Below are 24,059 nucleotides of genomic sequence, written 5' to 3'. Positions count from 1 at the left end.
ATCTTCTTAGTATGTTGGCATGTTTCTATTCATGTCCTTTCTACACACACACATACAGGTCATTATTGGTGTTTTAATGAAGACAGACCCATTCAGCAATGCCCATCCATAGTTTTCTCTGTTTCTCATGCCATTGTATGTCTTCTACAATGTCGTCACAGCTCTCACAATCACACCTTTAATGTACTCATTATTCTATTGCATCAGTAGCTCATGACCAGATCTTACCCTATAAATAAGGCTGAAGTTTATGCCTTTGTACATATCAGTAATTATTTCTTTAACATAAATACTTAATTTTCATACATTATGAGGCATCTTAAGAATTTCAGTATTGGCAAAGGGCCAACTGCAATGCACCAGCTTAAGTGCTGTACAAAGCTCCAGAAGCTGCTGATTGCACGGCACCGTCATTAGTGCTGCCGATTTAATAGCGAAATCAAAAACCAAACCAGTCCTCTTTAACACATTGTAGTTACTTAAGTCGGGTGGGTATTTTTCATGGCTGGTTGTCCCAGTTGCCTACATTAACATACCTTGAAATACTAAATTCTGGTTTCTCTTGGGGGAGGAGGGAGTTTTCCCTTTATCCTTATCTCTTTTTTTTCCTATGGAAGTTTTCCTCCAATTTGTGAATGATATTCATGTTCTTGTTATGTTCATATATTATGCTTGTCTTTTTTTTTTTTTGGCTTTTCGAGACAGGGTTTCTCTGTGTAGCTTTGCGCCTTTCCTGGAACTCACTCTGTAGCCCAGGCTGGCCTCGAACTCACTGAGATCCGCCTGGCTCTGCCTCCCGAGTGCTGGGATTAAAGGTGTGCGCCACCACCTTTATGCTTGCCATTTGATATTAACTATTGATACTTTTAAGCATAGATGTTATTTTTATGCAGCCAAATCTGTTTCTTTCCTTGATTTGTTTTTTGAAATTTCACAGAAGATGTTATGGAATTCCTTCCATCATCCATTTATCCATGCGTCTATGTGCAGCAGTATTGTTCCCCTCACTTGGGAGGTGAGGAGATAGACTATATTAGTAGCAGGATGGGAGATGGGATCCTGAAGCCTCACTATGAGCTGGCTCTCTCCAGCTTAGTTCCACTTGGTTTTGCCTTTGGTGTTATGTTGAAGTCTTCTACCTCTCAAGATGATGCAAGTATTCACCTGTGTTTTCTTTCAGTATAATTATGACTTAAGGCTTAACTCATATCTATGTTTATAATTCCTGAAATCACTTTTGTTTTCTCATCTGCAATAATTACTTGTTGCTTTTCATTCAAAACTCTTCCTTTGTTTTCAAAGTTGTTGCTAAATTCTTTTCTTCTTTTCCCCCATATTAATACTGTTAGTTCAACAAACTTTTGTTTGGCTTGTTCCTTGTGCAAGAATCTCTGCTAGGCACTGTAGGAATGCACACATGCATGAGATGGACTCCATCCTTGGTGAGGTAATAAAAAGAGAAATACACAGAGGAAACTTCAGGATGAGCTATGCTGACTATGGAAGAGCCACACAGAACAGAGTGGGGCCAGGGCAGCAGAAAACAGTTGGTGGGGAAGATGAGAGGCATTAAGGAAGGACTTGGAGGGGGTGGAATTGAAAGACAGGTTTTGACGGAAGGAGAAACTCAGCCTATAATCTGGGAATAATAAAGCCGTCTTACAGGGCCGTAGTAAAGATCAAATGAGTGTGTGTGTGTGTGTGTGTGTGTGTGTGTGTGTGTGTGTGTGTGTGTGTGTTTAACATGCCTGGTATGCAGTCACTTCTTATGATCACTACTAGGACAGAGGATGGGAAAATGCCAACAGTGGGGGAGTTCCACCTTGTGCACTTACTTGCCTAGCAGAGTCTCCCTCTTGATGATTTTGTGCTAATAGCTGGTTTGCAGCTTTTGTGCTTTCCCAGAGTTGTTCATGCTGTGCTTGAAGGAGGTCAGGCTATCACAGAAGGAAAATAAACTTAATTAACTTGGAGCCAGTTTTATTGAATTTTATATATAATGCTTTTATTTTGAAAATTATTCATTTGTTGTGAATTAACCTTAGAAAGAAGTTTAATTAAGAAAGCCTAACAGTCTCAGTTATAGATTGTAATCACAGTTAAATTGAAATAATTCAAGTAGTGGTGTGTGTGTGTGTGTGTGTGTGTGTGTGTGTGTGTGTGTGTGTGTGTGTACATGCACACAAGAGTGCTTTTCATTACTCCAAATGGGGAGAATTCCATTTTATTTCTGACTGTGAACGAACTTTTTAAGAAGCATCCTTGATGCTTTTTTCATTGCTGATTTGGATATGTGGAGGCTGCTAAGTGGAGACAGCCTCTCCACCCTTTCCTCCTGGAGAGAGGCAGTCAGTGTTTTGGACTCCACAGTTCTTGTGCAGGACTGTGTTGGGCACTGAGGGACATTTAGTGCTGTGGGCCCCCCTTTTACCTCCAATGCTAATAATTGCTGTAAGGCTCATCCTCTGTGTCAGCCAAACCACTTCCACTTCCTGATGCTCACAAAGGCTCAGGATCACCCAGTAGAAAAGCTCTACTTTAACATCCCAGTACCAATCTTTTCTTGAAGGTGCAACATATAAAGGCTCATCCTTGGGGACCTAAGCTCTACATTACCTCCTCTCTAAAGACCTTTGGTTTCCATCTAGAACCCATTCCCCCTCTGTGTCCCTTCACAGCACCTGTTAGCAGCTTTGCTAGCCAGCTCTCATGTGCAGAAGTTCCCACAACTACCCAAAAGGCAGCATCATCTGGAGACATAATGCTTCACTATCTGAGCCTGTTGGGGACGTTTCACATTCAGCCCTGTTAGCAGGTTACCCTTTCTAGCTAATTACAATCTGGGAAAGGCACTGGTTACATCGGAAATGCTGATGGGATTGACTAAGTCTGTCTTTGATCAGGTGTTTACATTTCACGAATGTTCTGGGCTGTATTGTCATGCAGACATGAAGGGCAAGGCAGCTGCTCTACTGTGAGACCATTTGTGGATGCCAGGTGGAAACTAGTACAACTTTATTCTTAAACGTGCTGTCAGGTAACTACTAACTAGTCTCTGCCATCCTAAACACCAGGATGTATAGAAGGTGGAAATTTATACAGGATATCAGACCAGGCTTGTTCTTCTTGTAATCCTGCTAAATGTTAATTTTCATTTCTCAAGTTTCAGAGAATATTTTGTTTGGCTTTCCAAAAAGAAAAATTTGATCCATCTCCTACCTTATGCCATCCATGGAGGCAAACTGCAAGGTGGCAGTGCTGTGAACCAGTCATCTGTCTCTCTTTACACATGCTCTGAGCGGGAAGGAAAGACAAGCGCAGACAGCCTGTGTGAATCCCATTCATGGTGCTTTTCAGTCAGGGGAGGACTGATTCCATAGAGTCAATGCTAGATACGATGGAAAGGTTCACAAGTACAGAGTTGTACAAACCCACAAAACGACTCACAGTAAAACGCTGTTCACTCTTATTAGACATATAGGAGAAAGGTAAATTTAATAGTATTTTAGTTATATATTAACAATTTGGATTATCTGTTTTTTGTATTAAGTGAATTTGTACATCCAGCATTTTCATTTCTAAAGACAGGAAATTCAAAAACTTGAAGCAAGCTATAGTGTATCTTATTACATAGTTTTAAGAAAAAAATATATTTCTTTTCTAATAATATTTGCTTTTAAGTGGAAAAGTTATTAACTCTAAGAGTGATTTAAGTGTTTCTCTGTTTGTTTAGGGCAGCTTATGAGTTTCTATATTTCAGTTTAAACTTCTGTGAAATCCCATGGAAATGGCTAAAATATGCAGCCATTGTGGGGGAGGTGTTATCTGGAGTCAGCAGAATAGGAAACCCCAGAGTAAGCTGAAATCAGAGTGAGCCTGTCTGCAGTCACCATGGTCTGCAGCAAATATGCACAACGTTGTGTGTGCTGTGCTGTGCAGGCAGCAGCATTTGCATGGCTGATAGGAATCTTTATTATGCTCAGAACTCTCCACGCTAACTTTACTGAATAAAAGGCATTTCTTTTTACTGGGGACATAGGGTGAGACGAGGGAGTGGGGACTCCCTGTTTCATGTCTGCAGATGTTTCTAACTTTGTGGTGAATTTACCGCACACCCCCATTGAAATCCCAGAATTCTAACAAAATGAGGAAATAAACCAATTTCAGACTTCATTAATGTGAGTCTCATTTTATTCTTCCAAATATCTGATTTAATCATTTGATTGAAGTGGAGATGGAGAATACAGTTAATTTATTCCACCAACATTTTCAGTGTGTGTTAGGGTATACTTAGCGTTATAGTAGAAGCTAGAGACTCAAAGATAACCAGGGCTTTGACATTTTTCTTGGTGTGTGTGTGTGTGTGTGTGTGTGTGTGTGTGTGTGTGTGTGTGATGCATATGCCATGGCACATGTGTGGAAGTCAGAGGACAAGCTTGGGTGTTAGCCTTCACCTCCCACCTTGTTTGAGTCAGGATATCCCGTTGTTCACCACCACATAAACCAAGATAACCAGCTCAGGGGCTGTCATGGGTCCTCCTGTGTCCACCCCGCATCATGCTGTAGGAGTGAAGGATTTCAGATACATACACGTGACCACATCTGGCTTTGCATGGGTTCTAGGGGTCGAAGCTTTGGTCCTTACGCTTGCTCAGCAAATGCTTTATCCGCTCCATCTTCCTAGCCCAGCACTTCGACTGTTGATTCCTTTGTGTCCGTTTGCTGTTGGTGAGACAATTTCAACATTAGAATGCTAGTTTCTTTGTGTGTGATTCATGTTAAATTTCTCTTCAGACTTTTGTATGTATGGTCCTTTCCTCCTCTTCTTCCTCCTCCTCTTTTTATTTTTAATACTTTTTTTTTTAGTTTTGTAATGTTTAATTCTGGATTTTTTTAAATGTTCACCCTACTTGGTATATCCTGTATCTGGTGTTGTACATCCTGTGTCCAGTGTTTTATGCTTTTAACCAATCCTAGAAATTTACATGTATTATCTTATCCAGTGTGTTTCTTCTCTATTTTTTAAATTCTGGAACTCCTATTAGAATATATTTTAGGGCTAGCATGCTAGCTCAGCTGAATAAGTCACTTAAAAGGCCACAGAAATATCTGAATAAAAAAAGATTGAAGTTACAATGGCATGAAAATCAATAGCAGAAGACTTTTTGGAAAATTAACAAATATGTGGAAATTAGACAACATGCTCCTGAACAATGAATGGGTAAAAAAATATTTGAGACAAATAAAATTGAGCAAACACCATAATAAAAATTATAAGACACAGCAAAAGTAGTTCTAAGAGGAAATGTTTATAACAATAAACACCTATCAATCAAATAGTTCTGGGGCTCTGGCATTCTTCCTCTTATGTGATTTGCTTTTGTGGTCTCTTGGTTTCTTTTTCTCATTTTCTTAGGAAATAGAGTCGATGGCAAATTTTATATGGAACTACTTTAAAGAAAATGCAGACATAATCCTGATGTCACAGGGTGAGGGAGACGGAAAGTCATAGAGGAAGGGGAAAGCAAATCCGAAGGCCTGCATCTCTGAACTTGCCTGGCTGTACGAGGCACAGCACAGTTGTGCAGCCGTGAGGGAACTCTGAAGGGACCTGCGTATTGTCGCTGTTCCTGCCAGCGTACAGGGGCAGAGCTCTGCTGGCAATGTATCATTGAGATACATGTACATGCCTGTCTGCCCCTGGTCTCATTGTTTTTAAAGCTTGTCACAAGAACTGCTATCTATCCTTACTTGCGCTGGATCCTCTGGTGTTTCTACATGGCCATGAAGAAAGCCAGAGGCTCCATGGGATCAGTTGGGTTGGACGCAGGCATCAGGCTTCTTGCTTTGTAATGTTATACATCCATGTCAAAGTTGTTCCCTGGCAGCCTGAAAGAGTATGCCGTGCTGGGATGGGGTAGTGCAGCACCTAACTGACTGAAGTATCCCATTAACCAATGGCCAGTCTTGGTGTGTGTGTGTGTGTGTGTGTGTGTGTGTGTGTGTGTGTGTGTGTGTGTAGCGGGGGAGTTGGAGGGTGTGTAAATGCATCCAGTTCACCAGCCCTCTCTAAATAGGAGCCTCCCTTTGGAGAGCAAGGTAATCAAATCGTAGTAATGGAAGTGCTAAAGCAAGCACACACACTTTAAAGCTGAGGGCTCATCTTATTTATTTCCCACAAGAGCCTGGTGAGGAGTGAGGTACTGTGCAAGAACTTGAGACCCTGAGATTTAAATGCTGTGCAGTAGCTTGAATTATAGCCTTTGGTACCATTCCTTTACAGAAATAGGAAATCTACCTTCTAAATTTATATCAGTGCACTTTAAAAATAGGAGAACGGTACTAAGAGCCCTTCAGTTAATTTCTGTAAAATCTAATTTGAGGAAACCCAGAAATATTTTCTATGCCAAAATGCTTCCCAGTTACCATTAAATCAGAAATTCAGCCACCAAGGAGTCATCTTGCTTCCTCTCAGGGTGCTGCTTCTCTTTTTAAATGCAGTTTTGTCTTGGAAGAGTTCGGCTTTCTAGACATCCGTGTCTTAGAGGAGGAATTGTTTGATTTGCTGAGTCCAGGGAGAACCTGGTGAGTTCTAAGTAGAGACCAGAAAGGAGCAAAGCCAGAATGGAGAGCGGGGACTGTGGGCAAACTGCTGACTTCATGCTTTGCTCCTGGCCTCTGTCCCATCGTTCAGTAGATCTAGTCGACGGCACTGCCAACTGCATTGCCGCTGGAAGACAAGACCTCATCCTGCACCCGAGCTGGAGGTCATGAATGTGAGGAACAGTGTTCTGTTCCTGAGAAGTTACTCTCCTAAGGGAGTCCAGGCCTTGGCCACTAAGGGGCCATTCTCCTCGCTCCAGGGTAGGATGTGAAGTGCCCAGAAACAGGTCTCAAGGTGGCAGCTCAACCATTGCCCTCTCCCCAGTATTTTCCCACCCTCCCCAAGCGTTTGCTCTCTTAGCCTTGCCCTGAGAATCCTGGAAGTCACGTTCCACACAGGCTGAACAATTCATTACCACATTCTTCATGGCGATAACTAACATTTATATTTTATGTTTTCAGATATCTCTTAGGTTGTCAAAACCCAAACTCATATCATTTCTGCTGCATGCTAAGAGTTATGGGATTGTTTCTTGGCCATATTAAAAAGCAGGCAAGGGGAGGGAGAGATGGCTTAACAGTTAGGAGCACTGGCTGCTGTTCTAAAAGACCTGGGTTTGATTCCTAACACCTACATGGTGGCTCACAACCATCTGTGGGATATTTTATAATTGGGACAGAATCTACCAATAGTTCAAGCCAAGAGTGGACACACTGAGCTGGTACCTATCACAGGAATGTGATTTAGTGTTTCCTAGTGAGGCTTTGGGAAGTCGGACACTGACCTGCTTTTATTATTTATATTGATTCCCCTGATGATAGACAAACAGGCCTAACCTGGGGCCGGCAGGACCAGCAGGAAATTTAGGTCACGGTAGTTGCATTTAAAAATTCCCAGTTCTGAGAGCTGTTCTATCGTGGTAATAGATTGATGATAACATGACACAGAGCTCTTAAATCATTAAAGGTGGCCAGATAGAGACAAATGGCTGGTGGTTTTGTTGGATGAACACTTTCCAAATCCCCCTGGTGCTCTGTGGTGCTCTCAGAAGTCCCCTGCCTCTCATTTCATGCAGCTTAAGGCTCTGCTGGCCTGTTTACAGAAAACAGCCGCTTAACTGGACAACTCCGTCGGAGCACAGCATCACATCATTTCCCAAGAGACGGAGAAAACATTACAAAAACATACCTATCCCCCTTGAAACATCTGCGTGTTTTAAACTGAACAGCCATTGAAGTCGTTCTTTCCATCTTTCCCCCAAATCAGGGCCTTTCCCTGTCCCCTTAGCCAAAGGTACAAGTGTCCCAGAGAGATTACTTGATGAAACCTGTAAACGTTTTATGTTTTCCTGCTCTTGCTTTGGAGAAATGCTAATTTGTAATAAGAACTCTAAGTGGATGGCTCTGTTCTTCCCAGGATGCAGGAAGCATGGCCTGGTGTAATGGCATTTTAAAAACATATTGAGGTAAAATATAATATTGAAATGTACAGCTCGATGAATTTTTACTAAGCAAAGACAGCTGTGTAATCACTACCCAGATCCGTCTGGATAGTTATCAGCAGCCCTGGAAGGCCTGCCTTCCCCCGCCCCCACCCACTCCTTCTTATCATGGGGCAGGATTGCTAAAAACAGATTACTTTTCCATGGTTTCTATAATTTACATAAAGAGGATAATACAAATGTTATTTTTCTGACTTCGCAATGTTGTATTTTGAGATTTATACTTGCCCTTGCTTTCTAGTACAGATCATTTGTCCCCGCTGTGGTGGTGTATCCCATTATGTGACGACCTTAGATTTTCCTCAGGGGCATTTCGAGGGGTGAGTTTTATTTTTGAGACAGGGTCTCACTATGTGTTCCTGGCTGGTCTACAATATACTGTGTAGACCTGGTAGCCTCAAACTCACAGACACCCTCTTGCATCTGCCTCTATAGCGTGGAGACTAAAGGTGTCTGTCACCAAGATCATCTCTGGGCATTTTTAATAGGAAAGAAAGTTTGTAGAACCTGTTTCTACAACCACAAGGACATCACTGTTTCTCAGTCCCTCAGAATCATCTATTCTGTAGGCACAGAAAACCAATTAGTTCCAAATCCCTAAACAGAGGTTAAATTTAGGCAAACCCTCATGCTGTGAGGTCACTCTCCCTGTGTTTGCATCTGCTTTCCACTCTGTTACATCTTCTGTGTGCTGCTCTTGACTCTTTTTGGTTTTTCAGACAGGGTTTCTCTGTGTAGCTTTGTGCCTTTCCTGGAACTCACTTTGTAGACCAGGCTGGCCTCGAACTCACAGAGATCTGCCTACCTCTGCCTCCTGAGTTCTGGGATTAAAAGCGTGCGCCACCACCACCCGGCCTGCTCTTGACTCTTTCTCATGCCATTATTGTTTATCATTCTAGCCCTGTACTTAATTAAACATCCCCCTTTCTAAACATTCTGTCCTGTCTGCCATTTCCTCTGAACCACCTCCTTCTATGATCCTTTATGTAAAAAATTTAAAATAGTTCTGAAACCTTCTCCATTATCAGCCTGTCAGCACACTGTGTTGGCATGAGAGTCAAGGTGCTTTCCAGTCCAATGGTGACACTACCTTCAATGCTCCTGCCTTGGTTCAGGCCTCAGCGTTTCTCACTTGCATTGTTGAATTTGCTCCTATCTTTCTGTTTCTACCCCATCTCTCCATGCTCTGTTCTCTTCCCTGCACCCTGAGTGATAATCTTTAAAACAGATCAGATCACAGCAATTTTCTGCTCAAAATTCCTGTGAATTCTATCTCAGAAGAAAAGCAAAAGTTCTAGCAACCAGCTGGCTAAGCAGTCCTGCGGTATCTGCTCTTTCTCCTCATCTCTCACCATCCTTCCACTTCCCTGCCTAAGAGCACTGAGCCTGTCCAGACAGCTTGGGCCTCATTGATATGACTCATTTGAAGTGAGACACTGATGCAATGGACCAGGTAAAATTTATTATGGAAAGAAATCAAATAAGGTACACTCACGAAACAGAAGAGTAGACACCACTGCTGATCCAGCTGTTGTCCTGATGTTCTGCCCAAGAGTGATGAGAACTAACCACAAGCTGTTGCTTGCTCCTGATCCAACCACCCAAAAGAGAGCACTTGACTCCTCTCCCTCAGCTCTTCAGCAGTCATGTATGCAGACAAGATCACACCCTAAGGCCTGTTACCCCAAAGCCATTGACTGAATGGATCGAATTTCCACAACACTTCCCCTTTTTTGTCTAAATAAGAAGGTTCTAATCCTATACAAAACTATACACAATAGGAACAATTATCAAGTATTATTCAGAAGAAAGAAAAAGGTAATAACATAAAAAAGGAACTACAATCTACAAGAACAACATCAAGCAAGAAACACGTTCTAAATGTCCAGACTATAGGTAATTGGCAAGTTACAGAGATTAATCCAATAGCTGTCCTATCCCGAAGAGTCTAAGTCTTGTACATAATATGACCTTAGCTAAGATAGGAGAGGATAGTAACTGTCACTGTCTAGTCTTCAGCCCCATCTAAGACCTGAGGAGGAAAATAATATTACCTGAGCAAGCAGGAAGTGCAAGCAAGCAGCTTCCTAAAAATGCATGAAATGACAGAAACAGCTGGCTGCCTGGACAGTCACCCAATGTTTCTCTGCAGTATTGGGGCATCTAACTTTGGCTATAGGCGTAGAATATCTGACAGAGCATTTTCAGAAACAAGAAAATTTGAAAGACTGTCCTGTCCTGGCTTGGCAAGGTCTAGCAGTCACTTTTCCTTGTGTCCTTCCCACAAACACTCATCCTGCTTCTTCCCATTTTAGGCTCCTGTCATAGTCGTAGTTGAAATGAGCTGCTTTTAGAGATCATTGCTATCCTGTTTTCTGACTTCAGTTTTTGTGCATATCCTTTTTGTGCATATCTCTTCAGTGCATCACATTCTTTTTCACATACTGATAAGCACACAGTGAACACTTATTTATTTATTTCATTTTGTTTATTCATTGTGTGTGTATGAGAGAGAGGGGTTCAGGAGGGAAAGGGAGGAAGAGATAGAGCATGTACCATGGCACACTTGTAGAGGTCAGAGCACAACTTGTGGGAATAGGTTATCTCTTTTCACCATGTGGGTTCAAGGGATCAAATTTGAACCATCAGGCTTGGTAGCAAGTGTCTTTCCATATTGAATTATCTTGCTGACTTGACATGTTGAACTCTGTGCTGTTTATAAAGCACAAGTTGTATGTTGTTATATGATAGAACTCAGAACCAGATCTATCTTCGGTCTGAGGGGCTTTTGAATGACTCTAGCTGCTTGTAACTAGGGCTAGGGAGTGAGGTAAACATGGCATAGTCACAGTCCACTTTAATGTTTAAATCCAGAACCACCTTGATTAAGGTTCTACAGTTAGTCATGTGCCTTGCCAAGGGGCTCTAGGGAATCATAGGTCAATGTCTCACCTCTGCCAGCTTATATTCATCTCCTGCTGCCCTTAACTTTATCATTCATCTATTGTCTCATGAGTCGGTCTCCTTTGACTGTTTGTTTTAGCTCAAATCATTGGAGCAACCTTCCCTTTCCCAAGGGTCTAGATTCTCTTTTCTCACAAACTTTGCTCTCTCTGTGACTGGAGAACACTGGAGAAGAAATGTGGGCCAGACAGTGGTAGGCTAGATCCCAGTTCAGGGTTGAGAGGATGGCCTGGTTGGTAAAGTACTTGCTGCACAAGCATGAGGATCTGAGTTTGGAGCCCTATGACCCATGTGAAAAGCTGGCCTTCCTTCTAATTCCACCATGGGAGAGGCAGAAATACTTGCATCCCTAGAGATTTGCTAGTCAATCAATCTGGCCAGTCAGCAAGGTCCAAGTTAAGTGAGAGACCCTGTTTTTTTTTTTTGTGTTTTTTTTTTTAAAAAGAAAGAAGGAAAAGAAAAGCAGGGGGGTGGGGTGGTCAGAGAATGATTGAGGAAGACAACGGCCACTTCTTGCCTCCAAGTCCACATGCACTGGCACACAGATGTGCACACATACAAGTATATGCACATGCATCTGCCATACACACAAACCAGCTCATACCTGACATCCTGGATCTTCTGAAATAGTACTACCTATGATTTAGGGCAATTAGGAGGACTGAAATAGTCTACATTTGTATGCTTATTTTATGTTTTTTTTTTTTTTTCTCTTAGAAGGCTACTGGAGATGGGTAATGAAGTTCAGGGTAAAAGGACCTAAGAAGACCTAAAAGCGTCTCTAGGATCATAAACTGAACACATTTAACTCAAGACCAGAGGTTATGAAACATAATATTTGAGTTGAAGCTTGAGACCAACTGAAGAAAAAGGAAAAGTACGTTCTATACAAAGAGATAAGCTTGTGTAAACACAGAGAGGCAAGTGGAAGTGGGTGAGAAGGTTAAACCACAATCTGTGAGGAAAAGATTCATGATGGATGGGCTGAACAGTTAATTAGGGCCAAGAAGGTAAAAGGCATGCATGCCATTAAATAAGTCTGAGAACTCCGTGTTTTTATTATAGAATGAGTTAGCTCATGGCTGGGAGGAATGACAGTTGCAACGTGGGCAGCAGGCGAAGGAACAGAGGAGCCAGGCCGCAGACATAAACTCATCAGCACTCACTGACTGGTTTGATGTGGCAGGGACAAGGGAGAATTCCAGTACAGGCTGAAGTTTTAACTTGGGAGGATGATGGCACCACACAGCAGCTTAGGGACAGAACCCCAAGAGCAGGTCGGAAGGCGTGTTTAACTCAAAACCAGAGAAAGGTTAGAGCTGATAGTGCTTGAGCTGGAGCTTGAGAGCAAATGAGGAAAAGGAGAAGCACATTGTGTATATAGAGATGAGCATGTGCAGACACAGGGGCCAATGGAAATGGTTCAGAAGGTTATACCACAGTGTGTGAGGGAAAGAGTTTAGCTGTAGATCTGTTGAATTAAATTTGCTGGTTACGTGTCCAGTAGGCTGTTGGCTGGGTTTACAGCAGAGTGGAGGGAGAGGGAGGGAGTGGGAATTAGAGTAGAGCTGATGCATTTGTCAATATAGAGCTGATACCTCTGTCAATTTTAATAGTTAGCAGTCAGTGGGAGAGTACTGAACTAAAAGACGCCACACAGTGACTTGAGCAGGATTTTTTATTTCACTTTTGTGCTGTATTCTAGAAAGAGTCGAGTGGCCCATTATAGATGCCACCCAACTAATGGGATCCATGGATGAACAAATGACATTGAAATCAACCTGGAAACTTGTTAGAGAGACAGCCTCACCAGGCTCCGTCTCAGCCCGGACGAATTTAGCAGGAGGCCCAGGTTGTTTATATACATGTTGCATTTGAGAAACTCTGACCCAGGAAATCCATTTTCTTTTTATCTTATTGCTTGGCCCTCTTCTCTAAGAACATGGCGACAGCTGGCTTACCATTTAAGTTATGAGAAAGGGAAAAAGAATAGAAAAGATGAATTTTCTTTAGAGTGTTACTCAAATTATTACATATAATATTGACTGTGTTGGTTGTTAAAACAGAAAATTTAAAAATTTCCATTTGTTACTTTAAAATTATAAGTCCAACCACCCATTGTGGTGCACGCCTTTAATCCCAGCACTTGGCAAGCAGAGGCAGGTGGATCTCTTTAAATTCGAGGCCAATCTGGTCTACACAGTTAGTCCCAGGACAGCAGTAACTATTTTTTAAAAACAACAACAACAACAACAAACAATAAGTGAGAATGTCATTGGTTTGTGTTATGTTTTCAAATTTTAAGTCTCTGCTGATCGAAACCAGCCAGACACTCATTTGTCCCCGTTTACAGGCTGCCAGATGCCACTCTGGAGAGAGTGTAAGAACAGAGTCCTTACCTGGAAAAGGAATGTTAGACAGCTCTTCCAGATGTTTGTGGATATTATTTTTGATACCATATTTAAACTCTGCAAGTACTGACTTCTTGAAGTTGTAATGTAGAATTGGAAAACATATCAATGAGATCAGCAGTTAAGAGCACTGGCTGCTCTTCCAGAGGATCTGGGTTCAATTCCCAGCACCAATATGGCAGCTCACAACTGTCTGTAACTATAGTTCTAGGGGTTACCAACACCCTCACACAGACATGAATACAGGCAAAACACCAATGCACAGAAAATAAAATTAGATAAAAGTCTTTTTTAAAAAATAAAATAGCCAGACAGTGGTGGCGCATGCCTTTAATCCCAGCACTTGGGAGGCAGAGCCAGGTGGATCTTTGTGAGTTCGAGGCCAGCCTGGTCTATAGAGCGAGATCCAGGAAAGGCGCAAAGCTACACAGAGAAACCCTGTCTTGAAAACAAAACAAAAATAAAGCCACTGGCCTTTATTTGGATGGACTTTTTTTTTTTTTACTCCTATGCCTGATTTTAGAAGCTTTGGTTCCCTAACAGTTATAGACCTTACAAATGTTCATACATTTTATTGTGCAGTTTTGAAAAACAAAATTCACATTTTAATGTCACCACTGACTGATCAGAAAAATCTGTAAGAATAGAGAATCTGGCAATAGCAGGTAGATGGTTTCCAAAATTGGAAGTTCCCTTGGAAGCTAAGAGCTTTATCAGTTGTTTTCCTTTTGTTGTTGTTTTCCCCTTGATTCAAGGTCTTGCTGGAGCCCACACTGGTCTTGTACTTGCTGTGTGTTGTAGGCCAGTTTTAGATTTGCATTACTCCTGCCTCAGCTTCATAGGAACTGGCATTATAGGCATCTGCCACCGTACCCAGCACTTCACTTGATCAGTTGTTTGCCAAATGCCCCAGTCTTTTTTTTTTTTTGTGTGTGTGTGTGTGTGTGTGTGTGTGTGTGTGTGTGTATGTGTTACTAGGTAATATTTTTATTCAAAGTTTACAAAGCAAAATACTAACCAAAGACATTATTTTTTTTCTTTTTTCTTTTTTTCTTTTTTTGGCCATTCAGTTCTTTATTAGACCATCAGGTATTTTAGACAGACACAGTATCACAGCTTCACAGAGTTAAACAAATGCAACATAAACAAAAGAACACACCTTAAAATAGTATTCTACAACAGAGAAAGAACAAAAGAAAAAAGTCCTGCATTGTTACAGGGTTTTACATAATGTTGAATGCTTTCTATATCCTTGGAGGAGGTCTGGCTGGGTGGCATGGATTCTCCCATGAAGTCTGGTTACTGCGTTGTAATTTAGCTTTTTTTTTTTAATGCCGAATGCCTTTTATTGAAGGAGGGAGGAGGTCTTAGTAAGTGCCATCTCTGTCATTATTCCAAGAACAACGGTATTGCATAAGACCAGTGATTAGTTCAGTTCCCACTTCATCCTTTGCAAAACGCTTTGCCTAGAGAAAAGTCATTGTACAGAAGGGCTGGCTTGTGCACTGTTTTCGTTTTGTCATATACACTGTTAAAAATATGCTTGAAGTCTCTCTTCCTTCTCCTCCACTCCCCCACTTCCTGCTTGAGTCTTTCAAGGACTAAGATTACAGGTGTTTATTACCCAGTCCAAGTTCATCAATTTTAACTCACCGTACATTTATGTTGTTAGTGCCATTGTGTACTCAAATAAGGCAAGGAATGCCTTGGTATTATTCTAAAAGTGTGTTTGAATTCCTGGTCCTCTTGAAAGAGACTCTGGGACCTCAGGAGTCTCTGGATCCCACTTAGAAAGCCTGTATAATCATGTACCTGATGAGTGTTGGCTTCTCAGATGTCATGATTCAGGGCTGACTAGTAACAGACAAATTACATGAGTTTGAATTCTGGTCACTCTATACCTTTCCTTTCTATCATTTCCCTGAAGACTCTCACTGTTCCCTAAGGACAGAGATGAAATGAATACCACTGAGATATCTATTCATGCTGGCTCTTGCTTATCCATCTAATCATTTGACAATTGTTTTATTGATTCCTATGTTTTAGTTCATTTTGTGCTAATACAATGGAATAATTAGCCTTGGGTAAGATAATGAGTAGAATTTGGTACAGGTTCAAAGTTATGGAGCCTGCAAAGTCTGGTACCAGGTATTAGCATCTGTGAAGGGCCTTTTTGTTGCATCATGCTGTGATGGACCTTGCAAGAGCCAGGTGTGAGCCTTTTATAATGGCATTAGTCTCACTCCTGAGGGGGCTAGTCTTACAACACAACCTCTTAAAGACCTCGCCCCTAGCACTAATATACTGGCAATTAAGTTCTGGCATGAGATTTAGAGAAGACCAACATTTAAACTATCACACCCTGTCACAAGCAAGTCTCTCAGTGAGAGCTATATGCTCTAATATGGAGCTTCTCATTTTCTACCTCACAGACCTCTTACATTAATTTCTTTTTTTAAAGATTTATTTATTTATTATGTATACAGTGTTCTGTTTGCATGTATCCCTGCAGGTCAGAAGAGGGAGCCAGATCTCATTACAGATGGTTGTGAGCCACCATATGGGTGCTGGGAATTGAACTCAGGACCTCTGGAAGAACAGCCAGTGTTCTTAACCTCTGAGCCATCTCTCCAGCCCCTCTTACATTAATTTCTTATTGCTGCTGTAGCAAAGGACATCAAACTTCAAAACACACATTTATTAATTTGTAATTCTGGAGATCTTATTGAATTAGCATGAAATGTTATCAGGATGTATTCCTCTCCAGAGGTTGTTTCCTTGTCCTTCCCAGTTCCCGTGGGCCTCTGTATTCTTGGCTTATGAATTCTCTCCTCAATCTTCAGGGACAATATTATTGCATCTGTGAATCATCTCCTCTCTGGCCATAGCTGGGAAAAGCCCCCACCTTTAAGAAGTCCTGTGATTAGGTTGGACCTACTCAAATAATGTAGGGTCTTGCCACATCTCAAGATCTGTAGTGTTAGAACTTGACCTTATAATGCCCGCACAGGCTCTTGTTTTTCATGATGAGGCCTCAGCTTGTGGTGCTGTTTGAAAATTGTGGAATCTTTAGGACATAGAGCCTGGTTGGAAGAAGACACTAGGGGTGGGACTCTAAAGGTTATAACTACCATGGGTTCCAACCTGCCTTTGCAGCTTCCTGTCTGCTTAGTGTGACTAGCCTATAACAGAAGCTCCTCCTGTAGGGTTGCTGCTATGATAAAACCTGACCATGTAGTTCTAGTTAGGCATTTTACCTGGTTTTCAGAAGTGTGGAGGAATTTGTAGATATAGGCTAGAGAAACTCCAAGATGCTGTAAACTTTTCTATTTTCTTTTGGTGAGATTTGTGTGTGTGTGTGTGTGTGTGTGTGTGTGTGTGTGTGAGAGAGAGAGAGAGAGAGAGAGAGAGAGAGAGAGAGAGAGAGAGAGAGAGAGAGAGAGTTGTATATATGTATGAGTGTGTGCTCATGTGTCAGAACCTGAGGAAGCCCTGAGATGATACTGCATTCCTTAGAACACTAGTTACAAGTGGTTGTGAGCCATCTGATTTGGGTGCTGGGAACCAATTTCAGGTTCTGTGGAAAAGCAGCAAGTGCTCTTAAACCACAGAGTCATCTCTCTAGTCCCTGGAAGCTTTTCTTAGTGGGGTGTTCTGATGGGCACCCAGAAGACCAGACTACCAATAGAAATGCAGAAGGTAAAGATTGCTCATGAAGTTTCAGATGGGAATGTGGACCCTATTTGGATTTAGGCCTTCTGGCAAATAATCTGGCTATATTTTGCTATGTCCTGAAAATTTGAGTATGAACACATTGAAGAAATAATGGACTAATTTATTTGGGAGATAAAGATTTCAAAGCATAATATTCATGCTGTGGCATGGTTATTGTTTGCTACTTTTTGCCTGGTTTATAGTGAGAATCCGAACCAAAAACAGAACAGAACGATTTTAAAAACATGGCACCTGGCAAGCAAAAGAACATAAGTATAATTACAGTTGTGGGCACAGGTAATGCAGCTATAACTGTGAGGCTTTACTGCATTAGAGAGAAGTGCATATTTTGCACTGGGGAAATACGGAATGTTTCTTAAGGGCAAGACCTCACATATTGAAAGCCCCAGGCTGCTGAGTGCTTGTGCATCTGGACCTTGGAAAATGTTTCTTTGGGAAGCCCATTTCTTTTTTGAACCAGGCATAATAGTTTATGGTTTGACTGGAATGTTCCCAACAGACTCCTGCTTCAGATCTGGATCATCAGCTCATGGCACTATTTGAAGGCAGTGCAGCTAGTGTTAGCAGAAGTAGGTCACTAGGAACAGGTTATACCTGCCCCTAGTCCAGCCCAAGTTCCTCCTTTCTGTCTGCCATGATGTGAACAGCCTTTGCGTCAGGCCGCTGCCAGGGACTGAGCTGCTCCTGCTCTCACGATTTCTCACACACCAAACATGGAAACCTCTCTGCAACTATCAGCTGTAGTAACTGTCCTCTTTTGTGCCGTTTCTGGACGGCCTTTGCAGTGATGGAAGTGACTACCACACAGTCTTCATCATTCATCATATCTGCAAAGTCTTACCCTGTGTGGTAACGTAGTCACTGACTCCAGGAAGTTGCCCTTTCTGGACGGCCTTTTGATTGCAGTGATGGAAGTGACTACCACACAGTCTTCGTCACATCTGCAAAGTCTGCCCTCGTGTGATAACGTAGTCACTGACTCCAGGAAGGGGGGCATTATTCTGCCTAGCCTACGTTCTTGGTAGATGTACATGAAATATTTATTGAAGGAAGGATCCTACCCTATAATTCATTTCTTAGAGCTTTGTTCCTCCCTCATATTGGATGCGGGCTCTTTAAAACCCAGTTGGCATGTGCCTCTCTCAGGATTTGGGTGTTTCCAAAGCAAATGTAGATACCTCTATTGAGAACTTTCTTATGACGCGGCTGTTTATTCCTCCTTTCACTCATCTCTGAGTCCCTTGTAGCCTGTGTCTCACTTTGTTCTTCGTTGTAAAATTACTTTTACAATTAGTTAAATGATGTACTTATTTATGTTTGTATCTGTGTGCACAATGTGTTGCTATTTGGGCATATCAGTGAATTATTTTACATTTTTACATTCTGCCTGAATTGTACAAAAGGAAATTCAGATTCTTTCAAAATTGTCCAAAATGACAGATTGGTTTTAATTCTGGCCGGTACTGTTTGGCGACAGAAGGTATTTGGGCCCTTTTCAAAGCCGCCCACTGTAATATCTCACCAGCCTGCACACACTGACTGAGGATTGCTGAGAGGAGTCCTCTGCCAGTGGCTGACAGTTCCACTGAGCGTCTGCAGGTTCTGCTCTCCGATGAGCAGGTGTGGGGCCAGCCTGGACCAGCCTGCTGCCATATGGAATATGGTCCTCATGCCAGAGCAGAGGCCAGCTCTTGACTTCACAGTCAGCTTTTCTAAGGGCATGCCTTTTAAAGAGGGCCTTTGTATGGAGTTGCTGGGGACTGATTCAAGAAAAACAAGAGCCCAGACTACAGAAATAACAAGGTGCTTTGTCACCCTAGCCACAGCTCAGGTCCTCTACCTCCTACTAGTAGGTCTGCTCATGCAAAGGTGAATGGGAAACTTAATCCCAGTTGCTTTACAAAGAAGCCATTTTTTAAAGCCCTCTACCTCGGCTGTGATTTGCTGTGCTCATCGCTTTCAATAGCAGCATTTTGTAACATTTGATTTTCTTTGGCCTTTCACTGGCTGTTGAAGTGAAGTCCCATGATAGAATCTTTATACTCCATGTTTGTAGACTGTCCCTCTTGCCTCTGAGACTGCCAATGTCCTTTCCTGGAACATGTGCCATTCCCATCCCAGCTTTCTTAACTAGTCCTTCTGAGTAGAAAAGAAGATCATAGGGCCCTGGGTGGTGGTAACGGAATAAGATGCCACATGCCAGGCACTGCTGTGTGACTCGTTTTTGTTATTAAGTTCACAGAACAACCTAGTGAAGGATGGCCGTTATTGTATATTCCTAAATGATATCAAATGTGTTCTGCAAAGTTAGCCCTCAGAAAACAGAGTTATGTTTGAGTCTATATAAAGACTACCCTGTTGTGGGGGGTTACTTCATTTTTGAAGCAGAGTGGTTGAAGCAATTTGTGCCAGTGTTATATAAATGCATGCCTGTGTAATGGGGCCACCTAATAGTCAGGCATTTTTATTTCCTAAATAGGGAAGTTGAGATGTGGAATATTAGACGGTCTCTCTAAGGTCATACAGCCTATGGCACAGATCCTTTCAAATGCTACATTATTCACACATTCCTGTTACTCCTGTTGAAGTTATTTCTTTTGCTTTAAGAAGGCTTCAATCTGGGGAGTCTCTGATCTTTCTTCCTCTGAGGAGAAGCAGGAATCAAAAACTGGCCAACAAGCTAGCAAAGATGGTCGGTGGTCAATGGCTGCTTTTCTGGAGGACTTAAGTTCTGTTGCTAGCACCTAGGTCAGGTGGCTCAGTCACCTCTAACTTCAGGGAATCTACTTCCCTCTTTAAACAGGTTCTAGGGATTGAACTTGGGCTCTTGTATTGACTGAGCTGTCTTCTAGCCCTAGTTCAGCCACAGTTATGACAACATGAACAGATGGATGTTTTTGTGTACTTTAGGTTATATTAAAATGCTAATTTATGTTGTTTTTAAAATTATCCCGATGGTGGTCATCTGGGAAGTCTTGCAATTGGCTCGTGGGTCCTTTTGACACATTCCTAATCTCTTTGTGTGTGGGGTGTGGGGGGCTCTAAGATCTTCCAGGCTCATCCTGTATTTTCCTCCTATAGCCTTGGTGTTGTTCACCTCTTTGGAGATTACTGGTTTCTTTTACCAAAACAAACCAGCAGAGACTAGATCTGTGTGTGTCCATTGCCACTGAGGTGTCGTAGTTCTTAGGTCACCCCACGGAACAGAGCTGAACTACATCAGCCCACCTACTTCACACACACTCTCATGTTATTTCTGAACTTCTCTGCCTGTCTGTGGTAAAGCTACTTTTTTTCTTCTTGGGGGGCAGTCTATATTTTACTGAGTAGGTAGCAGTAAGAATATGACTTACTGCCTTCTGCTGTCTGTAGTAAAGTAATTGGAGAGCCTGGAATAATGTGCCTTCCTGCTCTGCCATCCTCTAGGCCAGTGGTTCTCAACCTTCCTAGTACTATGACCCTTTAACACAGTTCCTCATGTTGTGCTGACCCCAATCATAAATTTTTTTGTTGCTACTTCATAAATGTACTTTTGTTACTATGATGAATCATAATGTAAATATTTTTAGAGATAGAGGTTTGCCAAGGGTGTCATGACCCACAAGTTGAGAATCACTGCTCTAATCAGATCATATCGTTTAGACACTGAGAGATCCTATGTTAAGGAACTGCATAATAGAACAGTCAGAATTGGAATTAGGCTTTCAAAATGGGGCATTTTTATTTTCCCATAATTCTCACATCTTTATAACTGCCCACTGCTTTTGGCTTTGTATCAAACCAACTAACTATTGCCTTCTTGGGATGCTTGAAGCATATTTTGAATGTCATTATGCTGGTGTGAACAATGGAAGTCATGCTTGTGTCTCTACTGAGGGATTTTTCTCTCTAGTGTATATCATAGACCAGAGAGTTGAAAATTCAGGCCTGAGGGGCAGATGCTAGCAAGTACATCTTTACAGATGAGTCCCCTGCCCTGACTCACCCTTCAGACCCATCCTCTGCAAGGCTTTCTTCTCTGCGGGTGCAGGGCTCCTGCAGGGTAGACCCATTGTATTCCACCTGACTGTTAGGAGATGGGATGGGGGGCAGTGCAGGAATCTGCTTCTTCTCATCCATGAAGAAGCTGGCCGGCTGTGGAGCGAGAAACAAGGAGACAAGCTGCAGCCTCTGGGACCCTCTCTGGACCGGCCAACCACATGGCTCCTTTCCTTAAGTGATGGGGCACCTGGCAGCAGGGCACCCTGGGGGGCTCCACCCTGAGCTGTACACCAGCCCTAGGGGTCCTGCAGACCTTTCTGCCCCTGGTGCTGTGAAGGGTGAATATACTTTTACTTGGTAAACCATATCTTGTTGCCATGTGTTAGTTAAATCTCTGTCCTTTCCATTCTTATCTTACCCAATCCAAAGACTTAGCACTTTATTTTTGCATAATATGCCATAAACATATAATTATATTAGAAATAAATGGTAAAAGCTGTCTCTGGATGTACAAAATAAAATTCTGAATCTTACCTTGACATATCTGTCTGAATTTGAGCGGAAGTGGCCAGAAGAGCTCTTTTGGGGTGGCCCTTTTCTTGCAATTCCTTCAACTGTTTGCATCTATCTGCTTAAAGAAAGCATCTCTGCAGGGGTTCTCTGTTCCCATGTCCTCTTGCTATGGCGTCTACCATGTGAAGAGTGATAAGATCCTGAAGTCCAGTCTCTCCATCCCCCTTTCCTGCTCCCTTTTCCTCTGTAGAACTCACCATCGTATTCTGCACCACAGCATTTACTTTCTCAGTTTTTCAATCGTGTTTTCCCCTTTGATAAAAACTATGAGCGTAGAGAATGTGTCTGCTCTGTTTCTCAGGACTAGAATAATGCAACATAGTAGGTGTTCAGGGCACTTATAAATGAATGACGGAGGTTTCAAGCTCTGATAACCTGACCTTTAATGTGAATATAAAAATTAGTACCTATTTACCCAAAGCTTCAAGATCCGTGCTGAAGATATGTGTAGTTCCTTGACACAGTAACCCCAGCAATGCAATACTCTTACCACATGTAAAGAATCCTGAAAGTATTTTCTTAGTGTCATTTAAGAAGTTGGTACAAGAACTAAAACCAATTTTTTTAAAATTGAGGTGGTAGATTGGAGAGATAGCTCAGTGGTTAGAGCACTGCCACTCTTCCAGAGGACCTCAGTTTGATTCCCAGCACCCACATGGAAGCTCACAGCTTTCTATCACTCCAGTCCCTGGGGATCAGATGCCCTCTTCTGGCCTCTGTGGGCACAGCATGCACATAGTGCACACACATGTAGTAAAACACCATACACATAAAAATAAGTGAAGAAAATTTAAAAATATATATTCAGAAGTTATGGTGAGGGCTGGAGAGATGGCTTAGCAGTTAAGAGCAGTTAAGACCTTCTTCCAGAGGTCCTGAGCTCAATTCCCAGCAACCACATGGTAGCTCACAACCATCTATAATGACATCTGGTGCCCTCTTCTGGCCTGCAGGTATATATGCAGAGTACTGTATACATAATAAATAAACAAACAAGAGAAGTTATGGTAAATTACCTTCAAATTCACCAAAAGAAATCTTGAACCCATCCTCAGTGAAATTGCCCAGTTTGAGCCATTATTCTATTTGTCAGATTTAGCAGGAAATGGTCTCTGGTTGCTATAAATATTCTTACCAATGTTTGCCAACATAGAAGATATCAGAAAGGATATCCTGTAAGACAGTGATTCCTTTAAAGGAGCATCAGCACTCATTTAAATATGTAGCTGCCATTAAAGGAGCATTAGCACTCCTTGAATATATAGATTCTGCTAAAGGAGCATCAGCATTCCTTTGAATAGATAATCTGCCAGGTTTGTTTTGCAAATTGTATTACTTTACATTTTCATTTAGATTTCAAGTTTTCAAAGTGCTGACATTTTCTCACAGAGCTGGGGCTCAAACCTGGGGCCTGTGTGTGCTAAGTAAGCATTCTGCCACTGAGCTCCACGCCCTGCCTGTTGAACCACTTACATTTTATTTCTAAAAAATCACCATCTTATTTGCTCAAGGTACACTAAGATCATTATTAAAGGGCCTGTGACTTCACTTGCCATTTTATCAAACAGGTTTTTCAGAATAAAAGTTCTAATGCCAGACTCTTGCAGTGTTCTAGCCAGGATTAATAAACACAGACATGAAAGACAGTGTGGCCAACAAGTACCATACAGATTTTGCAACCATCTTTGAACCAGTTGGAACCAAGTTCTGTCTTTGTGGAAGGCTGACATATCTTCCTGTCCTTGCTGCTGTTTCAGAGCCTTGGGGATTCAACCATGACTGTTGTGCTAAATCAGCTGCTCCCTATGATCAAGTCCCCAAGCCAGAGAACCAGCGATGACTACGGCCCCGAGGAACTGCTAATCCTCCTCATATACATTTACTCTGTCACCGGAGAGTTCACGATGGACAAAGACCTGAGTGAAGCTGAAGAAAGGGTGAAGAAGGCCTTGGCCCGTGTCCTCTCCGAGGAGTCGGAGTTGTCGCCTTTGCTACAGAAAATCACAGGTGAGTGGGGAGCACCATACAGAACACATATCCTGTGACTACAGAAGGCAGGCTTCTGGGTAAGGACTCACAGGAGGAGGGGACCACTGTCTCCAGCCACCTGCAGGGTCAAGCTGTCTTTCCCGTAGTTTCCTTTTCTGGTAGTGGTAGTGGAATGGTCTGCTAAGTGCTTATGAATTCATGTTTGTTAGTGTCAAAGCCTTGGTCAAACAGCACAATATTCAGAGAAAAACTGCTTTGTAAGGTGTTACAGTGTCTTGGGATTAGAAATCACCATTTTCAG

General features: G+C 42.1%; 1 protein-coding gene across 1 annotated transcript in view; it reads left to right on the top strand.

Moving 5' to 3' along the window:
- Window positions 1–24,059, top strand: part of Scfd2 (sec1 family domain containing 2) — a 323,332-nt gene that overhangs the window by 95,902 nt on the left and 203,371 nt on the right. The window contains exon 5 of the mRNA XM_052735152.1: window positions 23,527–23,776. Within this exon, the coding sequence (XP_052591112.1) occupies window positions 23,527–23,776 (250 nt within the window). The remainder of the gene's footprint in view (window positions 1–23,526; window positions 23,777–24,059) is intronic.

The sequence above is a fragment of the Peromyscus californicus genome, unplaced genomic scaffold (assembly GCF_007827085.1).
Source record: "Peromyscus californicus insignis strain IS unplaced genomic scaffold, ASM782708v3 Scaffold_13__1_contigs__length_99412109, whole genome shotgun sequence".
NCBI classification, from domain to species: Eukaryota; Metazoa; Chordata; class Mammalia; order Rodentia; family Cricetidae; genus Peromyscus; species Peromyscus californicus.
The sequence above is the reverse complement of the archived record's forward strand: the minus strand, read 5'-3'. Positions and strand labels throughout refer to the sequence as shown.